This window comes from Buteo buteo, chromosome 9 (assembly GCF_964188355.1).
Source record: "Buteo buteo chromosome 9, bButBut1.hap1.1, whole genome shotgun sequence".
Classification (NCBI taxonomy): domain Eukaryota; kingdom Metazoa; phylum Chordata; class Aves; order Accipitriformes; family Accipitridae; genus Buteo; species Buteo buteo.
This window is the reverse complement of record NC_134179.1, coordinates 5030770-5048162: the sequence shown is the minus strand read 5'-3', so window position 1 is coordinate 5048162 and position 17393 is coordinate 5030770. Positions and strand designations below refer to the sequence as shown.

General features: G+C 40.2%; 1 protein-coding gene across 3 annotated transcripts in view; it reads left to right on the top strand.

Annotated features, from left to right (window-relative positions):
- The window catches only part of ARHGEF12 (Rho guanine nucleotide exchange factor 12), a 75559-nt gene that overhangs the window by 37579 nt on the left and 20587 nt on the right, over positions 1-17393 (top strand). For 2 of the 3 annotated variants that reach the window (XM_075035025.1, XM_075035024.1), the window contains 22 exons: positions 1053-1151; positions 1612-1661; positions 2512-2569; positions 3294-3472; positions 4072-4149; positions 4668-4787; positions 5420-5554; positions 7202-7273; positions 8073-8165; positions 8780-8890; positions 9308-9406; positions 9709-9751; positions 10158-10263; positions 11100-11237; positions 11737-11769; positions 12516-12630; positions 13723-13828; positions 14057-14269; positions 14687-14816; positions 15124-15159; positions 15794-15948; positions 16617-16763. In XM_075035025.1, the coding sequence (XP_074891126.1) occupies positions 1623-1661; positions 2512-2569; positions 3294-3472; positions 4072-4149; positions 4668-4787; positions 5420-5554; positions 7202-7273; positions 8073-8165; positions 8780-8890; positions 9308-9406; positions 9709-9751; positions 10158-10263; positions 11100-11237; positions 11737-11769; positions 12516-12630; positions 13723-13828; positions 14057-14269; positions 14687-14816; positions 15124-15159; positions 15794-15948; positions 16617-16763 (2206 nt within the window). In that variant the 5' untranslated portion in view covers positions 1053-1151; positions 1612-1622. Of the gene's footprint in view, positions 1-1052; positions 1152-1611; positions 1662-2511; positions 2570-3293; positions 3473-4071; positions 4150-4667; positions 4788-5419; positions 5555-7201; positions 7274-8072; positions 8166-8779; positions 8891-9307; positions 9407-9708; positions 9752-10157; positions 10264-11099; positions 11238-11736; positions 11770-12515; positions 12634-13722; positions 13829-14056; positions 14270-14686; positions 14817-15123; positions 15160-15793; positions 15949-16616; positions 16764-17393 lie in introns of all 3 variants that reach the window. The other variant, XM_075035026.1, reaches the window with a different exon arrangement.

Below are 17393 nucleotides of genomic sequence, written 5' to 3'. Positions count from 1 at the left end.
AGTAGTTTCTGCTGGGTAAATAAAAGAACATCCGTGAAGCATTTTGCAGAGTTCCTAAAGTCACTTTTCTGGATACCTTCATTGTGGTAGGCTTTTTGCGGATGCTCCTAGGAAAGTGGTCTGCAATGAATATGTCAGGACTATTGCTTTGTTTTGTTTTTCCCTTATTTTGTTTTCAAGTGAACAATAGACATACACAACATTACGGTTTTTCAAAATGCTGCACCTACTAAGTACATTTATCTCTGCAACAGTATTTGTGTTCACGTTATACTGAGTAATCCTAACACCGGGAAACAAAACAAGTTGCCTTTGATGTCACACAGCAAGTTAAAGGAGGAACAGATTCCAACTTGCATCTCCTGGGATTTTGCCCCTGTACTTCAGTAGCTCAGGGGGAAGCATGGTCTTGATTTCAGAAGTCTTGTTCAGTGTAGCAAGTATGGCTTGTATTTCATTACTGCTGCTGTTCTGGTTCTGTGTGATATTCTCATCTGAAACAGAAGGTGCCCCGAGTTGAGATTTTTGCTGACAATTGGGAGAACTCCTGATCAATGAATCTGTTTTAGTCCAACCTGCTGATGTTAGTCCGAGAGATTTGTGACTTACTTTTTAGAGTGGATTGTAGAAGTCGTTTGGTGGTTTTGATGTGTACTGGAACATGACAGCCCTCTACCGTACTTTGAAGAACTATTAATACAGACAAAGGGAAATTGTGCTCATTGGTTCATGTACATAGCTGCTGCTCTTTAAAAGCTGCTTTTACCTCAAGTTGTGTCTGATGTGTCAGAGCTGTCTGCATCTCTGCTGTTGTATATCTCTGTTTTGTGTAACCGAAGCAATAAGCTTGACCTGTCTTGACATTCCTATCTGTTTCTGGACTGATGCCCTGTTTCTGTCTCTCATATATTTTTCCCTCTGTTGTGCTGTACCAGTTTCTTTCAGTGCTCTGTGATTATCTAGGAGGATAAGGTTTTGGACTGATGCCTAGCATGTGTCTCTTTGTATTTCTCTCCTCTTTCTTCTGCCCTTTCCCCACATTTCTTATGCAGGTCTTGTTCAACGGTGTGTTGTTATCCAACGGGATGAAAACGGATTTGGGCTGACAGTCAGCGGAGACAATCCAGTCTTCGTGCAGTCCGTCAAAGAAGGTAAGCAGACTTGCTAAATGTGCTAGCCAGAGAGCAGCCTAGAGGGTTTTCATGTGAATCAAAGAAACATTGGTATGAGCTGGAGGAGAAAACTCCAAATGCCTTCCTCACAGGTGGGATGGCTGTAGCTTTGGAATAGATGTGCAAGGACAAAGGGCGTTGCACCATTGGGATGCAGCAAATTGCCTCCTCAGTGTCTGATGTATTTGGAAACTGATGTCTTGCATCTGAAAGGAAGTAAATGACTCCTTGAAATGTGGTGGGATTGTGGCTTGATATGTCCACTGCAAAATGAGAACAGAACTGCTCTAGATACTCAGATATTTTAATCTGATAGAGACAGAGGAAGCTTGCATGAGTGCGGGAAGTAGCTTTGTGTGGAACTGCAGAAGTGCTTAAACTATTTTAGCTTTGAATGGTTCTATTGAAATTAGAACTAAATGATTTCTTGCCTCTCTAGATGGAGCAGCCATGCGGGCTGGAGTGCAAACAGGTGATAGAATTATCAAGGTAAGGGCATTCAAATCATCAGAGAAGTGGATCCTTTGTATTAAATGAGCTCTTTCCCTGAAAGAATGTTACTGATATGTCTTCTGCGATGTTTGCGTTTGCCTGTGGGATAGAGGAATGGTCTAAGTTTCTGTGTCCTGGGGATACTGAAACAGTAACCACTGAAAGCCCACTGCTGAATGTTAATTTTGTTGTGGAGACCACTCTCATTTCAGAACTTTATGGGCAAGTTCAGCATCCTACAAGGCTCAAGTATCACATGTACAATAAAAACAGAAGTGGCAGGGGAGAGAAGGAATGAAGAGTTATTAATAAGTACCTGTAAATAAATATTCTTCTTGGATTATTGTTTTTCCCCTAACTGCCCGAGATCCATGTCCTCTTTTAGTCTCAACAACTAAGAAAGAGATCAAGTCAGTAACTAAAAAGACTGTCTGAACTATTGTTGCAAAATGATGGTTGTGCTACAGCAGCTACTGACACAGAGCTGGAACTTCAACTAGGCATTTAAATTAGTGAATTAAATTAGCTACCCTAATTTTTTTTCTGCCCAGTCAGAGTGGATTGCTTACTGCCTTTTTTTTTTTCTTTTTTTTTTCCTCGTTGGTTGCTTGGATTTCTTTGTTATGTGTGTATAGTTTTCTTTTTGCAGAACTCTGCTTACTGAGAAACTGTTAGAAGGATAAATTGTTTATCTGTTAGTGTCTTGAAAGACATAGTAATGGAGATCAGGGTGGGGGAAAGAAAATACTGTTCCTCATTCTATGTGCTTATTGTATAGTGTGTGGGTACCTTTGGTTGGAAATCAGTAGCTAAACACTGTTAACTTTCTCTTCCTCCCTACCCCCAGGTGAATGGCACTCTTGTAACACACTCAAACCATTTGGAGGTGGTAAAGCTGATCAAGTGTAAGTAAAGGCAGGTCACTGTTTTTGTCACTGTGCTCCTTTAAAGCATGAAAGGTATAATTTTAAAGGACCAACGACTGATTCAGCTATTAGGTGACAAGGACAAGGTCTAACCATGCCCCATGCTGAGCGATAAAGGGTGTGTATGAAACGCTGAAAGGAAGTTGGGGTAGTTTTGAAATCTCGGACTTGAGCTGATACCTGCTTCTGCAGTTTCTCCTTAGCTTGATGTTTGAAGTTACCATCAAACCTTGCCTACGTGTGTTCCCATCTTTTGATTCCACCTCAAATACCATAGCTATTCAGGCACTCTTAACGTAGATTACTGTATGATGCTTGCAAAGTACTGGCATTTCTAAAGGAAGTGTCATCTTGGTTGATATTCTTGGACAAGGAAGAAAGTGGTAGTGGTTCCTTCCACCCTAGCACAGTTGATTTAGTGGCATGAGCATATGTATACTGTAAATGCAACCTGATAGACTAGAAATTGGATTGTGTGTTTTTATTAAGGGTGATTATCATGACAGTTTTTGGATTACCTGAAATTTAAACAGACATCTCTAAAACAGAGCTGACAGTGCTCTCAGGTTCTCTGGTTTGAAGAACAAATGGGTGCAGAATGGTCTAAGTTTTGTCTCTAGGGCAAGATGGCAACCAGAGGAACAGCAACTATAGAAATCTGAAAGTGTGTCTGAAATGTGAATTGTTCTTGTTCTCCCTGCAGCGGGTTCCTATGTAGCTCTCACTGTTCAGGGGCGCCCACCGGGGTCGCCCCAGATTCCATTAGCTGATTCTGAAGTGGATCTGGCAGCATTTGGGCATATGTCTCCCATCATGACATCTCCCCATTCACCTGGCACATCAGGAAATGCAGAAAGGATTACTAGCCCAGTGCTTGTGGGGGTAAGATTTAAAGGTCTCTTTCCAAAGAACCACCATAGCAGTGGAAGAAATGTAGTCACGTATTTTTTTCTTGAATTGTTTTGTGCTGCTTGCACAAATCACAAATTGGAATTGTAATATTTATCCTGCCACCCAGTGGGCATTTAATCACATGGGGAAAAACATTTTGCAAGTAAAAACATCTAGTCCCATCTGAGGTAATACAAATACAGTTGAGGGGTTATTCACAGGTTGTCTTTAAGATACACTGCAGTTTGCATGATGTGAGTTTATATGTTGTCTGGTCCAAGTCAGTCATGCTGTAACTTCTATTAAAAAGTGGATTTTAAGGTGTGCAGGCATGTGGCAAAGAAGAGTAGGGAAAGTAAATAAGCAAACACTTCTGGTCTGTCTTTTTTCTTTTTTTTTTTACTGTTGATAGCTGTGTTCAAAAGTAGGAAAGAATGCATAGGATAAGATTTAGAAACTTGAATTGCTTCTTGTGGGGCTTTTCAGAGCCCATGTTTAAGAAGTAGATGAAAAGTGGGCATATCCATTTTCCTTATATTTCTTCCCAGCTCCACCAAAAAACCGACCCTTAATCTTTTCATATTTTCTAGGAGGAGAATAATATTGTCCACAACCAGAAGGTGGAGATTTTGAGAAAGATGCTACAGAAGGAGCAGGAGCGGCTGCAGGTACTGGAGTTGCAGGAGTTTGAGAGGGGGGAGGAAAGTATGATGTCAATACAAAGATTGGTTGTTGAATCACTACTTAGCAGCATCTTCAACATTGCCTTGCATAGCTTGGGTTTTACCTTAGCTTTTCTATATACTGGCCTAACACCAGAGCTCTAGTCACTCTTACTTACCAGCTTTTGAATTTTTAATCCTTGGCAGAGTAAGAAAAAGTTTGTGGGAGCTTTCTTAAGTGGAAATGTACATATCCATCAATCTGATCTAATCCGTGGTCAAGTAAGCATCTTTGACTCTTACTGAGAGATTTCAATAAATCTTTAGAGTTCTATTTTCATATGGCACACGAGAGAGAGGAGAGCTATATAAAATGGACATTCTGTAGCATCTACTTGGTAGGTGTGCCGATGTGCTGTTTATTATTTAAAATGTGTAATGGAATGAAGATTAGTAGTAGGTTGTAGTTCAAAGCTTGGACATTGAGGAGATATTGAGTGAAAGCTCGTGAAATTATTTTTCAGTCTCTGCAGGAAGAGTATAGCCGATCACCTACCACACGACTGCTCAAAGAGATACAGGAGACAAAGAAGCATATTCCTCAGCTGCAAGAGCAGTTGTCCAAAGCCACAGGCTGTGCTCAGGTAACAGAATCTGTCAGGCTTCTCTGTGGTGTGTTCCAGGTGAAAATTCTTCGGGGATGATAGTATTCTGGGCAAGCAGGCGTTCCCTGCCATGCTCTTTTGTGCTTGTAGAGGCAAATTGCACCCTCTAGAGTTGAGACTTGTAATTAGGCTTGCAGAGGCTGTCAAGCAATACAGTGCAATGTCAGTATATGAAGTAGACATTACAATGGTTATTCAAATAATCTGTGAAAAACTCCTTTTAAAACGGTAAGTGCAAACTATGATGTGTTTATTAGTCTGTCTGTCAATACAACTTAAAAGAAACCTGCGAAGTCATTCTTACAATCGAGAATGAATAACTGGAAGCTTGAAACAGTTTTGCTTTTGCTTTTGGGAAGAAAAAAAAAAAGTAGGTGGTATTATTTTTCCCCTTTTCCCTCTGCTTATAATGTTAATATAATATAATAAGTCCTGAAAACTTGGTGTCTTCTCTTAGAAAAACATTGCAGCCTTTTCTAGATAGATGAAGAAAGTTTTATAAATAATGTGAACTAACTGGGTTTTGAAACAGCTAATGTTTAAGGATTGTTTCTTGAAATATTCTACTTGCTCTGTGCTGTCTCCCCTCCCAACTCACTTTATCTTTTTAGGACGGAGTCTTGTCCTCCAGGTCTGTGACGGAATCGTTGCAGATCAGTGAAGCAGAGGCAGAGAGTGGGGATTGTGTGAGCAAACTGGATTACAGTGGTGACAGCCCTTCCCGACCAAACAGCGACATTGCTGATGTGAGTCTTGAACAGCTCCATGTCTTTGCTTCTATACCTTTTGGACTTGGTTTTCTTGTGGAGACTCTTCATGTTTGTGTTGTCCTGTGTATCATACATATGTACTCTGTAACACTATGTATTGCTAGAATAGGCTTCTCAGTACACACCAAAAATATTTCCCTGAGGAAACATACTATATTGGACTTTCGTTAGGGATGGGGAAAGAAATAGTGTGGGTTTTGGGTTTTTATCCAGGATTAGATTTTCCTGGCACAATCCCTGTGACCAGGCAAAGAAAGATGGATGCCAGCATCTTTCTCAGAACTCAGAGATGCCAATTAGAGCATCCTTTAAGGGTATGGTAATGTTCCAATTGCAGTAGCTGTGACTCAGAATCCAGTCAGTGGGCAAATTGCCATGAAAGTGCGGAGGAGCCTTGCTTCTACCAAATAAGCTTCAATTATTGCCAACAGTAAATGCTCTTAGTCTGTTCACTCATTAGTTATCAATCTGTGTGCTTGTATGGTCTCTCTGTTGGAGTGCCTTAGCACCTAATCCTTAATTAAGTCACTATCTAATTAGTGCAGAGGAATTGAGACTCTGTACTTGGGTGTTGGCCTAAGTTTGTTGTGGAAGCTAAATTTGTACTAGCAGTTGGGAGTGAAACGAAGGTGGGTCAGATATGCCTCCAAAATGTGAACATATATGACTCTATTTTAAAACATTCTTCCTCCCACTCCAAATCTGACTAAATATCCCCCATGTTTGTATAGAATAAACACAGAACAAAATTCATAGCTATCTTCCTGATAAGCTTAATCTTGTCAGTATTGTGGATGGTGTTTGATCACTGGAGGTGACTGACACACCAAACATTCAAGCTTTTCAATCCAAAGCGACCCTGAGAAACTTAAGGATTGGAGGTGAAAGAAATGTCTTGAAGTTTAACAAGAAGTCCAGAGTTCTACAGCTGGCGTGAAATAACTCCATGCATCAATACAGGCTGGAAACCAACAGGCTGAGTAGTAGCCTAGCTGAGAAGACCGGGCTGTTATTGTGGACACGTCTTTTACTGAAAATGAGCCAACAGCATGTGCTTTTTGCAAATAAAGCCAAGTGTCTACTAGGCTATACGAAAAAGAGGATTGCCAGCAGGTGGAGGGAAGTTACTAGCCCCTTCTGCTGGGCACTGGTGAGACTACACCCAGCTTACTGACCCCATTGCTGGGAGCCCCATTTTCAGAGGGGATGTTGAGAAAAGGGCCTAGTCAGAGAGCTAGCAACATGGGTACTACATAAACTGTCAGAAGAGGTGGAGAGAGCTAAGAGAAAGCTAAGGACAGGTGCACTAGTAGATTTTACAGCTCTGCTCTTATTCAATGTCGCTAGCTTTCTTACTGAAACTGCTTCTGCGTTTGGTTGGGTTTTGGTTGGGTTTGGTGGTGGTTTTTTGGTTTTTTGGTTTTTTGGTTTTTTGGTTTTTTGGTTTTAAACTGTGCATGTAAGTCACACATTGTAGTTTGGTTGTTCATACCTCAGCTGTCGAACAGCTCACTCTGCGAAAAAGGAGAAGTTTTGGCTGTTGCAGCTGAAAAACTTAGTGTGCAGTTCTCATTTTCCTGGATTTGCTGGTACTTACCAGAACTGAACTTCCTTTTTTCCCAGAGTCCTCGCAGTGGCTTGAAGGAGCGGATTTATCCAGATGAGAGCCCAGAAAAGACTGAGGTTCAAGATACTGTGAGTATAAAACACAAAGTGTCTCAACAGCATCTTCTGTAATGGGCCCATTAAAATCTTGCTGTTTTCCCCCCCACTTTCTAGACGGAGCATGCATAAACTTTGCTTTAGAAAGCAAAATGCAATTCAAATCGTGCAGGGGAAGTCAATTGGCTGAGTAAATGTTTATGGAGCTTAAGAGCAGGCCCATTTAGAGGCGAGAAATATATACTCAGCAGTAAAACAGCTGGACCTAAAATTCGTAGTGCAGTTGCACATATTTTATTCCTTGAGTCCAGCAGTAGATGAAACAATCTTTTCTTTAGGATATTTAGTCATTATGAGGCTGGCGTTATCACGGATAGCCTCAAGAGTAGGTAAAAGGGGAATATAGTAGGAAGTGCATACCTATCTGAATGTAGTATTATCTTCCTTAAGATGACTTCTGAAGTATTTTTTCTTCATCTGCTTGACTTTCCAAAGTCATATTTCTTCATTTGTACTAAGATGGCATTTGTCATGTGCCACATGCACATGTGCTCATGTCTGTAGATGATGCAGTTGGTTTTGGATCATCTGATTTAATGTTTCTGAATGCTTGCAACTTGGGAGAAGCATTTGTAAGGGGATCTCGTAACTGCAGACTTGGATAAGGTTGAGTAAAGACACATGGGTTTCCACTGAGTTTTGAGAAGGAAAATAAAAATGATAGTAACATCTCTAACTTGGTAAAGAAGGTTTACTGTGCCAACAGAGTAATAGCACTGTACATTTCTTCCCTTCCTTCCCCTTCTCTTTCCTTGCTTCCAACTCACGCCAGGATTCCCAGTCCAGTGTTGGAAGTCCTTTATCCCGCTTGGGGCCTCAGATCATTGGAGCAGAGGATGATGACTTTGACACTGAACAGGAGCAGGTGGGAATGACTTTTAGCCTCAGCCGCCACTTTTCCCCCTCGACCAAAACTCTGTTCCTCTGTGTCTAAACTACAAGTTCTCCATGACTTGTTTTTATTGAGCGGTTCTTTGTGTTGAATTAAGAATTGGAGAATGTGGTTCCTGCTATGGCTGATCTGGCCAAGTAAAGACATTTGGAGAGTTTATGACAATATGCCATCTTTGATTCTTTCTGTTACTCTTTCTTTCTCCTCATAACTTCAAGCTTTCTAGAAATTAATTTGCCTTGTTTCATTTTCTTTTGCTTATTTAGTTTCCACGAAGTTCTGCATTACTGTCACAGCAGTATAGCTGCCATGGTTTTTGACATATTTATTCTGAGTTATTTTAGCTGTCTTTTGCTCTGAATTATATTTCATTATATTGTACTCAGTGTTCAGGAGAGTATTTAAAAGAAGTGCTCCTATTGTAAGCTCTTCCTGGGATGTTAAAATGGCATTGCAAAGGTTCTGGAATTGATCAGGTTTTATTTTAATTAAACAAATAAGGAATTAAGGTGTTGGAACAAAGCTTCTTGGTTTTTCTCACAGTAGCTGTCTTGAATTATTCAAATAGTTTCCATGTATCTCTACAGATTAACGGACAATGCAGCTGTTTCCAAAACATTGAGCTCCTGAAATCTCGCCCAGCTCACCTGGCTGTTCTTCTGCATCATGTGGTGTCCCAGTTTGACCCTGCAGCATTGGTAAGAAGTTCTGGAATTGTTTCCCTGGCCCATATTGGTAGTCTTAACCAGAGTGTATCAGGATCTCCTTGTTCTTGTGTAGCACTGTCAGTGACATAGCTGGATCGGCAAGGAGAGAAATGCAGATCCTGTGTAGGCACAAGAGTATTTCAGATAAATGAAGAGAAGCACGAAGAGAACTGTTTCTCCCTTACTTATTTGTAAACAGCTAAATGTATTTAGCTCTTGAAAGCACTTCATTCCACCCTAAGGTGGTGAGATTATTTGTCTATGGGGAAGGTCTCCCCCCCTCTCCCCCCAGAGTTTCAATCTAGCAGTGCTGAATTCCATGAAATATTTTAAAGGAAACTTGGACTTAGGGATGTTAGAAGAGTTCTCATGGTATCACTTCATTTCTTCCCCTCCTATTTCCCACAGTTGTGCTACCTTTACACAGACTTGTACAAGCAGACCAACTCCAAAGAGACTCGGCGTGTCTTCCTTGAGTTTTACCAGTTCTTCTTGGACCGAGCTGCAGTAGGTTCCAGTCATTTCTCTCATTTTCAAGCATATCTAGCAAGTTGACTTTTACTTTTCTCCACTCTCCTGAACTGGAAAAACCTAAGGAGTTATTTAAGTCCTTCAAAATAAACCGTTTTTTTGTTTAAGTGTTACCAGTGAATATGGCAAAATGAATGGTGGATAGCCTCAGATGCCTGGTAACACAATAAATCATGGTGAATGTGTTGTCTAATAGGAGAAATAATTTTGTGATATGTAAGCATTATTGGGGTGGTGTGTGTTGTGTATTTTCTCCCAGCCTTTCTTTTCTTTTGCAGAATCTAAAAGTTCAAGTTCCAGATGAAATCTCCTTAGAACTAGGTAGGGTCCTCTTGCCTTGGGTATCTATTTCTGCAGTTTCTACTGTCTGAGGCAGTCCAAGCAAGTTTCTGAAATGCACTTGGGGTTACTTCAAACATACATGTTACGTGTTACAGGGAGAGACAAATAAATACTTCTTATGTTTCTTGGGGAGGGCATAATGTGTGCTCTGATACATGCATAAGTGGTGGGAAGCATTGGCCACATTGGCATGTACATTTTTTAGATGATAGTGGATGTGACCAAAGCTGCTTACACTTAATGCACTGAAGTTGGTATTATCAGCGAGTGAAAGACAAAAGGGTACTCTAGGGTGGGTTAAAGTATACACGAGTGACTTTATTCTAAGGTGGAGAGGACTGTTCTCAAAAGAATAATCTATTAACTTTTCTCTTCTGACTTACAGACAGACGAAGGCCAGAACTCCTTCCTGAAGAGCTTCATCGCCAGTTTATACAAACTATGCAAGATAAAGTCTGTCCAGAAGTTCAAAGGAATCTGGAGGATTTCAGGTAACAACAGTTGTCTGTGTAGTTTTTGTTTAATTCATACCTGCCCTCGGTCAACACGTCCAATACAGGGGAAGTCCAAACTCGAGGGACATAGTAATTCATCTGGGACCGAATAGGAAGATACCACTGGAGAGGGCCTCCAGGGTCACCCTGTGATCAATCCGTGAATGTTCTTTGACACTGTGTTGCAAATTACCAGTTGCAAGATCAATTTTAGAACTTGGATTCTTCATTCCTTGAAGCTATTTGAGGCATTTTCAGAATATTTTTACTTAGGTGATGTTATATAAATCCTTCTTACTGATTGTGTTTATAATCAGCTTATATCTTTTTTTTTTTTTTTCTTTTTGTCCTTTTTTCCTTCTCTCTCCCCTTTGGGCACAGAATAATCCACTGTAGAAAGCTGTCATGGGCATTTAGTAGAATTTGATAATTAACATTCCCTTTCATGTGGAGTCATAAGAGCTCTGTGCCAACATGAGACATTACACCAAGACAAGTGTTCAATAATGGACTTCTACCTAAAAATGTCTCAATTCAAGTATATGCTTCAAATACACAACCTGGGATGCTGCAAAAAGAGTAACTACTTTTTCTTGACCCTTGCAATGGCTGCCTGTCTTGATAAATATTATAGAACTTTATCCCTCCAAAGGCTATCTTAGCTATGTTTTACAGTGCATGCAAATGTTATGGAGAAATGTCATGGCTTCTCCATTTTCATACAGAAACCGATAATGAAACCTGTTTGACATTCTGAATGTCAAGAGGTTGCTTTTCCTTGTTACAGGTCGGTATTCAATTTCAAGTGATGCTTCCCTCTCCCCATTTTTTAGGCAGAAACGTAGTATGGGATTGACCCTGGCAGAAGGAGAGCTGACCAAGCTGGATGCAGAAAGGGTTCGTGACCGAAATGCAGTGGAGAAGGAAAGAGCATGTGCAGAGCAGATTATTGCTAAAATCGAGGAAGTCTTGTGAGTAACAGCAAGTATAACTGGGCAGGTAAAAAGGTTCTATTCTGAACCTGACAACAGCAGAGCAAGGAATTAGGAACTAGAAGCAATCTGAAATCACTATGTTTACATTACTTCCCCTGTTTGCTATCAATGTATGTTTGAATAATGATAGCCAAAAGTAAGCAATAGTTAGGTAAAGTCCATGTATCTTTTCAAGGAGGCTACTGTTCAAATAGCAGAGTTAATGCGCTCGTTGTCAGCTTGTGCATTATTAGATCAGAGTCCTTTTTTTGGGTTGTAGAAACTTATAGGTTCAGAATCTATTTTTTCTTTTAATGTGAGCTGAATCCAATTTTCTCAGCTGAACCTTCATTTTTGTTTACTCCCCCTCCCCCCCCCCCCCCGACTTTCTAACACTCTAAAGGACACTTTGAACACAACTGCTGATGCTGTGGTGCATATGACTGGGTGTTAATTGGTTTTCGAGTTTCTTTTTAAAAGTCTTTCTTGTTTTTAGGATGACATCTCAGCCTTTGGAAGAAGACAAGAGGTAATGGAAGTTGTGTGGGCTTAGTCTGTGAAGTAAGAACCCCAGTGCTGGCTCTTGTGTTCTGCTGAGCAGAACAAGACAGCCCTCTGCTGGCGCTAGCCAGAAATTAATTTTCTAAATCCCTTGGCATAATTTGAATTCAGAGCATCAACCTCTTGCTCTCAACCTCTTCTTGTTCTGAAGTTCATTGCCTCTGTTTCAGATCTGAAAAAGTTACTGTTGTTGAGAGTTCATGTTTCTTTTGGTTTTGTTTTGTACATGTTTCCATCTGGTCTAACATTTATTTTCTTAATGTGCCTTGCCTTGTTCAGTTTGTATGTATTCAACTGTCTGGGTAGCTTTTACTGGACTCTTTACAGCAACCATAGCTTTTACTGTTACTTATTCTTACCATAAATCAAAACTATAATGTGACTTCAAATATGTATTTAGTTTATCATTTTAGGACCTTCTATGTAATTCTCAAAATTCTGTTTTTACCTCCTAAGCTGGTACACCTTTTATATATTCCATCTTTTGTTTACAAGGGGGCAAATTCTGGTACTGGCTGAGTCTGTCCTGTTGTCTGTGATAGTTCATTTCATATTAAAAAAATAGAGATGCCAAGTTCTTTTAATCTAAAAATGGTTACTTTCTCAATAGAACCTTTGCATTTGACCTTTTTCATTTTCTTGACAAAATACGTTTTCCCCAATACATTTCTCCTTATCCTCCATCTTCTTTTTTTTTTTGTATATACTTGGCAGTTCCACAATGCAGTATGTGATTCTTACTTACATGAAACACCTGGGAGTCAAAGTTAAAGAACCTCGGAACCTGGAGCAGAAGCGTGGCCGTATTGGTTTCTTGCCAAAGATCAAGGTAGTAGTGCTGTGGCCAGAGTGCATTTGTTTAAAACTGCCCAGCATGGGTGCATCATTAGAATTCAGATTCCACTTTTGCATGACACATTCAAAGTTGGTATGATTTTACAGTCTTTATTGCAGCATCAAGAGGATCTGGGATTACTGAGCTGCACAGAAAACCTAACAGTTGAAATTGGGTTCTACATATGTTTTCAGACACGTGAATTAGAAATGAGTTGCCTTCTTTCTTCCTTTATCTGTGTGCCTGAATTCTACTTGTTTTTCACAGTTCTAGCCTTATTAAAACTCTGGGTGAGAAATGTTTCATACAATACAACCTTGAATCACTTGAGGATGTCATTAAGGCTAATCAGGCTCTTGGCCTGCATACTTTAGTTTTCTTCTTGCAAACCTTGCCCAAAACCTCATGCTTCATGATGCAGGAAAGGTACTCTTCCTGCCTCCCACACTATCCCAGTTATATAATGAATTTTTCCACCAAAACTCCATCTCTGTGGGTGTGTTCAGTCGTCTCCCACATACGGGGGTGTATCTGGTCACAGTAGCTACTTATTTTCATCAGCGTTCCATCTTCCTTTGAAATGTCAAGACTGTTACGAGCAGTTCTGCACTGACAGTGTGAAAAGGTTAGATCAAGTGTTTGCAACCTTTCTGAAGTGGTAAGATAAGTTGTATTTCTCTCTCCCAGATTAGAGTCTGTATGCTTGTGGAGGTTTGGAGTCACAAGATGATGTGCCTTAGCGAAACAAGGTGCTACTGGTCGCTGTAAATTGGTCTCTTACCCTAGGGAGGAGAGTGGTTTCTAGCTCCTGCTAAGTAAAAACCAGGGTGTGTGAGTTTTTGCTTATAACAGATGTGTGTCTCCCTGCTGCTAACCCTGTTATGCACACCTCATAGTCTGTCTGTAGGCTGTCTTTGCCTCTGATGCTGCAGGATGTTGACCTCTCAGTAACTTGTTAGAAATAAAATTCTCTTGTACCAAACTCCTGCAGTTTTAAAGAATTAGTCAATATCTCAGTAAATAACTGAATTTGAAGAAATGAGTGATCTGTTTGCTTTGCTTTTTTTTTTTTTATGTTAACGGCAGCAAAGTATCAAGAAAGAGAAAGAAGGAGAGGAAAAAGGAAAGAGAAGAGGCTTTCCTAATATTCTGGGCCCACCAAGGAGACCAAGTCGACATGATAGTAGTGCAAGTATGTCAGACAAGGAAATATATGTTCCCTAACTATTAGTCTGAAAGCCAGATAAAGTCTTTGCTGTCTTTTAAAAATCCATGCTAAGAATACTCAGTAAACTTCTTGATTTTAAAACATGTTTTTGAAGACACACAAACCTAATTTTGTCCTGAAATGCTTCCTCTCTTCATCGCTGAAAACAGGTAAAAACTTTTTCAGCAATATAATTGCTCTATGTTTGTTTAGTTGGCAGAGCCATGGAAATGCAGAAGCCCCGCCACCCAAAGCACTTACCTACAGCATCTTCTGTTAGCCCAGAGCCACCAGATTCTAGCAAGATGCGCCAGAGTGGGTCCTCCAGTGATGGAACAGATGCGCCATACCCAGCTGCCAACCCGATGTCTCCTTTGGCAATGGGTCCCTTTTCCTCTCCAGAGGGAAGCAAGGACAGCGAAACAGGTAGGATGATACTAGTAAAGAGGAATGATTAAAGATTGTGTTGTGAATGGGATATGCAAAGCACAGTTCTGATGCAACAAACTTAACAAATTAGGAAATGTTTTTGTCATTAGACATGATCTTCCTTGCCTTAGTCATCTTTTCTGACTTAGTCTCTGGTTCAAATTAGGAAATCTTATCAGAGCAGAAATTGTTGTTACGTGGGTTCTATCTATCACTGTGGCATTGGATCATCTAACAGGGAAAAAAACCCAGTCTCAAGTGCCTGCTTTTGTAAGCACAAGTCAGTGTCATCTGGAAACATTTGTCACTTGAGATTTTTCTTACCAACCTAGGAATTCAGTTCCTCCAACTCTAAGCTGAAATGAGGCTGTGAAGTTCTCTTATGTACTCTAATTTGGTACGGTCTCTGTCTAGGTTTGAAGCAGACTGGAGAAGCTCCACCTGCTAATGACTGTACGGATGGCACACCCCGCACACCTAATAATACCTTTGAATTCCCATCTCCTTTGGAAAACTTGCAGGAGGAGGAGGGAGAATCAGAGAGGTAACTATGGTGCCCTGCTTGCTTGAGCCTTGGAAGAGAGTTGATGTGACAATGGCTGTTGAAGCTTCATCCATAAAACTATTAGTGACATCATTTTGTTAAACATTATTGGTAGAAGTAGGAAATGCTGGTCTGTGTCTGCTGCTATGGTAGTACTAGAAAAATGTGTATCAGGAGGGTGAGGCTGACATATGAACAAAATGTTCTAGTTGGGAGGTTAGGCCTTTACTCTGAAGTTATGCTGAATGTCTGATTGGGTTGAAATTCTTGCATAAGCTTCCCTACTAATTTCTTTCATTTTTTTCAGAATGGTTGACATGGGAACACCAAAGCCTTTTCGCAAGTGAGTATGCTTATAAATGTTTGAACTTCGCTGAATTTGTTTAGATTTTAATAGGTTATGAAGTAGAATGCAGTAGTGTTCATTGTTCTGAGCCAGTACAATTGTCTGCATGATCTTTCCTTTTCTTAAATAACGCATATAAGAAATGAGACACTGGCATCTGTATATAGGACAGGTGGAGTGAATCATATGCAGATAAGCCCTTTGATCTATGCGTGAAATATAGTGATTGTTGTATCTACTGATTTGAATTGATGGGTTAGGGAGTTGAGATTTCCACATTTTCTTTTTAAATCTGTGTATTGCTGTTAGCTCTGTGTCTGCAGATAGATGGAGGAAAGAAATTGTATTCTGCCCTTTCACCAGCATGATATTTGACTTCAAATTATTTTATCTATATCATTAAAAGGAGGGTTATGGAAATACTGTAAGAACAGATACTTTCTCTTAGTTCTGTAAAGGGCAAAATTAGAAAATGTGCCTATAGGTTTAGATATCTAACAGCCTCCAGCTGTTATGGAGAGCATATTCATAATGCTTTACAACTGAGATACAAATACTTAGATTTTTCTCTTCTTTCTCCCATACATCTGTGCCTAAAAGGGGAAGTATCTGACATATTTTTTCATGTTAGGATGGACAGTGTTGGTTTCACAGATGTACAAAGTGAAGATGAGCTATATGATTTTGACATGGACATGGACCCTCCCAACTGGCAGCAACTTGTGAGCCGAGAAGTGTTGATGGGGCTGAAACCCTATGAAATCAAGCGCCAAGAAGTAATTAATGGTGAGATGGATATTTTTTCCTAGCTCACTAAGCACAAAGTTGAAACCTGTCCTCTGGAGCTGTGAAGTTCTTAAAACTAGGTCTTTCTTCACTGATCTGCTCAAAGTAGTGGCCATGTATTACTTCTGATTTGCAGAGTTCGTGTGTGTGAAACTTGTACTTGTTACTGAAAAATATCATGAGATGAAACTGATCCAGTCCTTGGTGAAGAAATAAACAATATTAAGTAGTTTGACACTGAAAGGCCAGTTTGCAATATCACGTTCTGTAAAAGAAAGCAAGAGGCGCTGTCTAGACCATTGGAAAGCACTTGATGCAAATGGAAAGCTACTACCAAACTTCATCTTCAAAGCTTCGTCTCAATTTCAGATCTTACAATCCTGCAGAACACTCTGTGTGCCTGTATGAGCTGCTAAGAGCTCACTGTTTGTTTGGAATAAATTACAAGTCACAAATCAATTGGCTTCTCTGTTCACTCAAACATAGAAATGCAGCAGAGCATGGCTCCATTCTGGAGCAAGCTGGGATATGGGCCAGCAAGGGAGGTGTTGATGAGGGAGAATTCTGTAAGTTCATACTTCTGAATTCTGTTTGCTTCACATTTGGATCCACGTTGCCACACCTTTTTAAGTAGATAGTTACAGTCCTGCTTTCCCCTCTCTCTTCAGAATTGTTTTACACCGAGAGAGCTCATGTCCGCACGCTGAAGGTTCTGCATAATGTCTTCTACCAGCGTGTCACCCGGGAAGGGATCCTGAACTCCAGTGACAAACGGAAAATCTTTTCGAATCTGGAGGATATCCTTGGGCTTCATGGTAAGAGCAGCTGAGGTGCCTTTCAGCTTTGTAGTCTCAGCTGAAATTCTGGATACAAATATCTGAAAAATTTAAGCAAGTGACCCTGAAACAAGAGGCAACCTCGTACAACACTTCAGGTGAAAAAGAATACATACCGCTGTTCTTCCATTTGCACGTAGTTTTTCCATTTCTGTTTTACAAAGATATTTTGATAAAGAATGCATGTGTCCAGTGTTTCAGATACTTGCTTTTTCTTATCTCTGTGCACAGACTCTCTTGTGCTGATTCATGCTTTGGCGCAAGGAGCAATGCTTTGATGACTGGTCTTTATGGGTCAACTTTCAAAGCATTACAACTGTTGTTGAAGAGAATATGAAAACAAATGTGGAAAGAATGGTGTCTTGCAGCTGGTTTTGAAAGGTGGCCCTCCCTACTTGTTTAGAGAAAGTACTGTTCAGAATCAGAATTTCAGCTCTGCCGCTGAATAATCACTTGTATAATTTTATGCAAGTGTGTTCTACATTATTGCTGTGTTTTTCAAAGGGCAGTGATACTGAGCCTCAGAAAAGATAAGACCAGAAAGGTTCTTAGGGGTCATTTGAAGACAGGTGAGACATAAGTGCAAAGGAGTTATATAACATTTTCTTA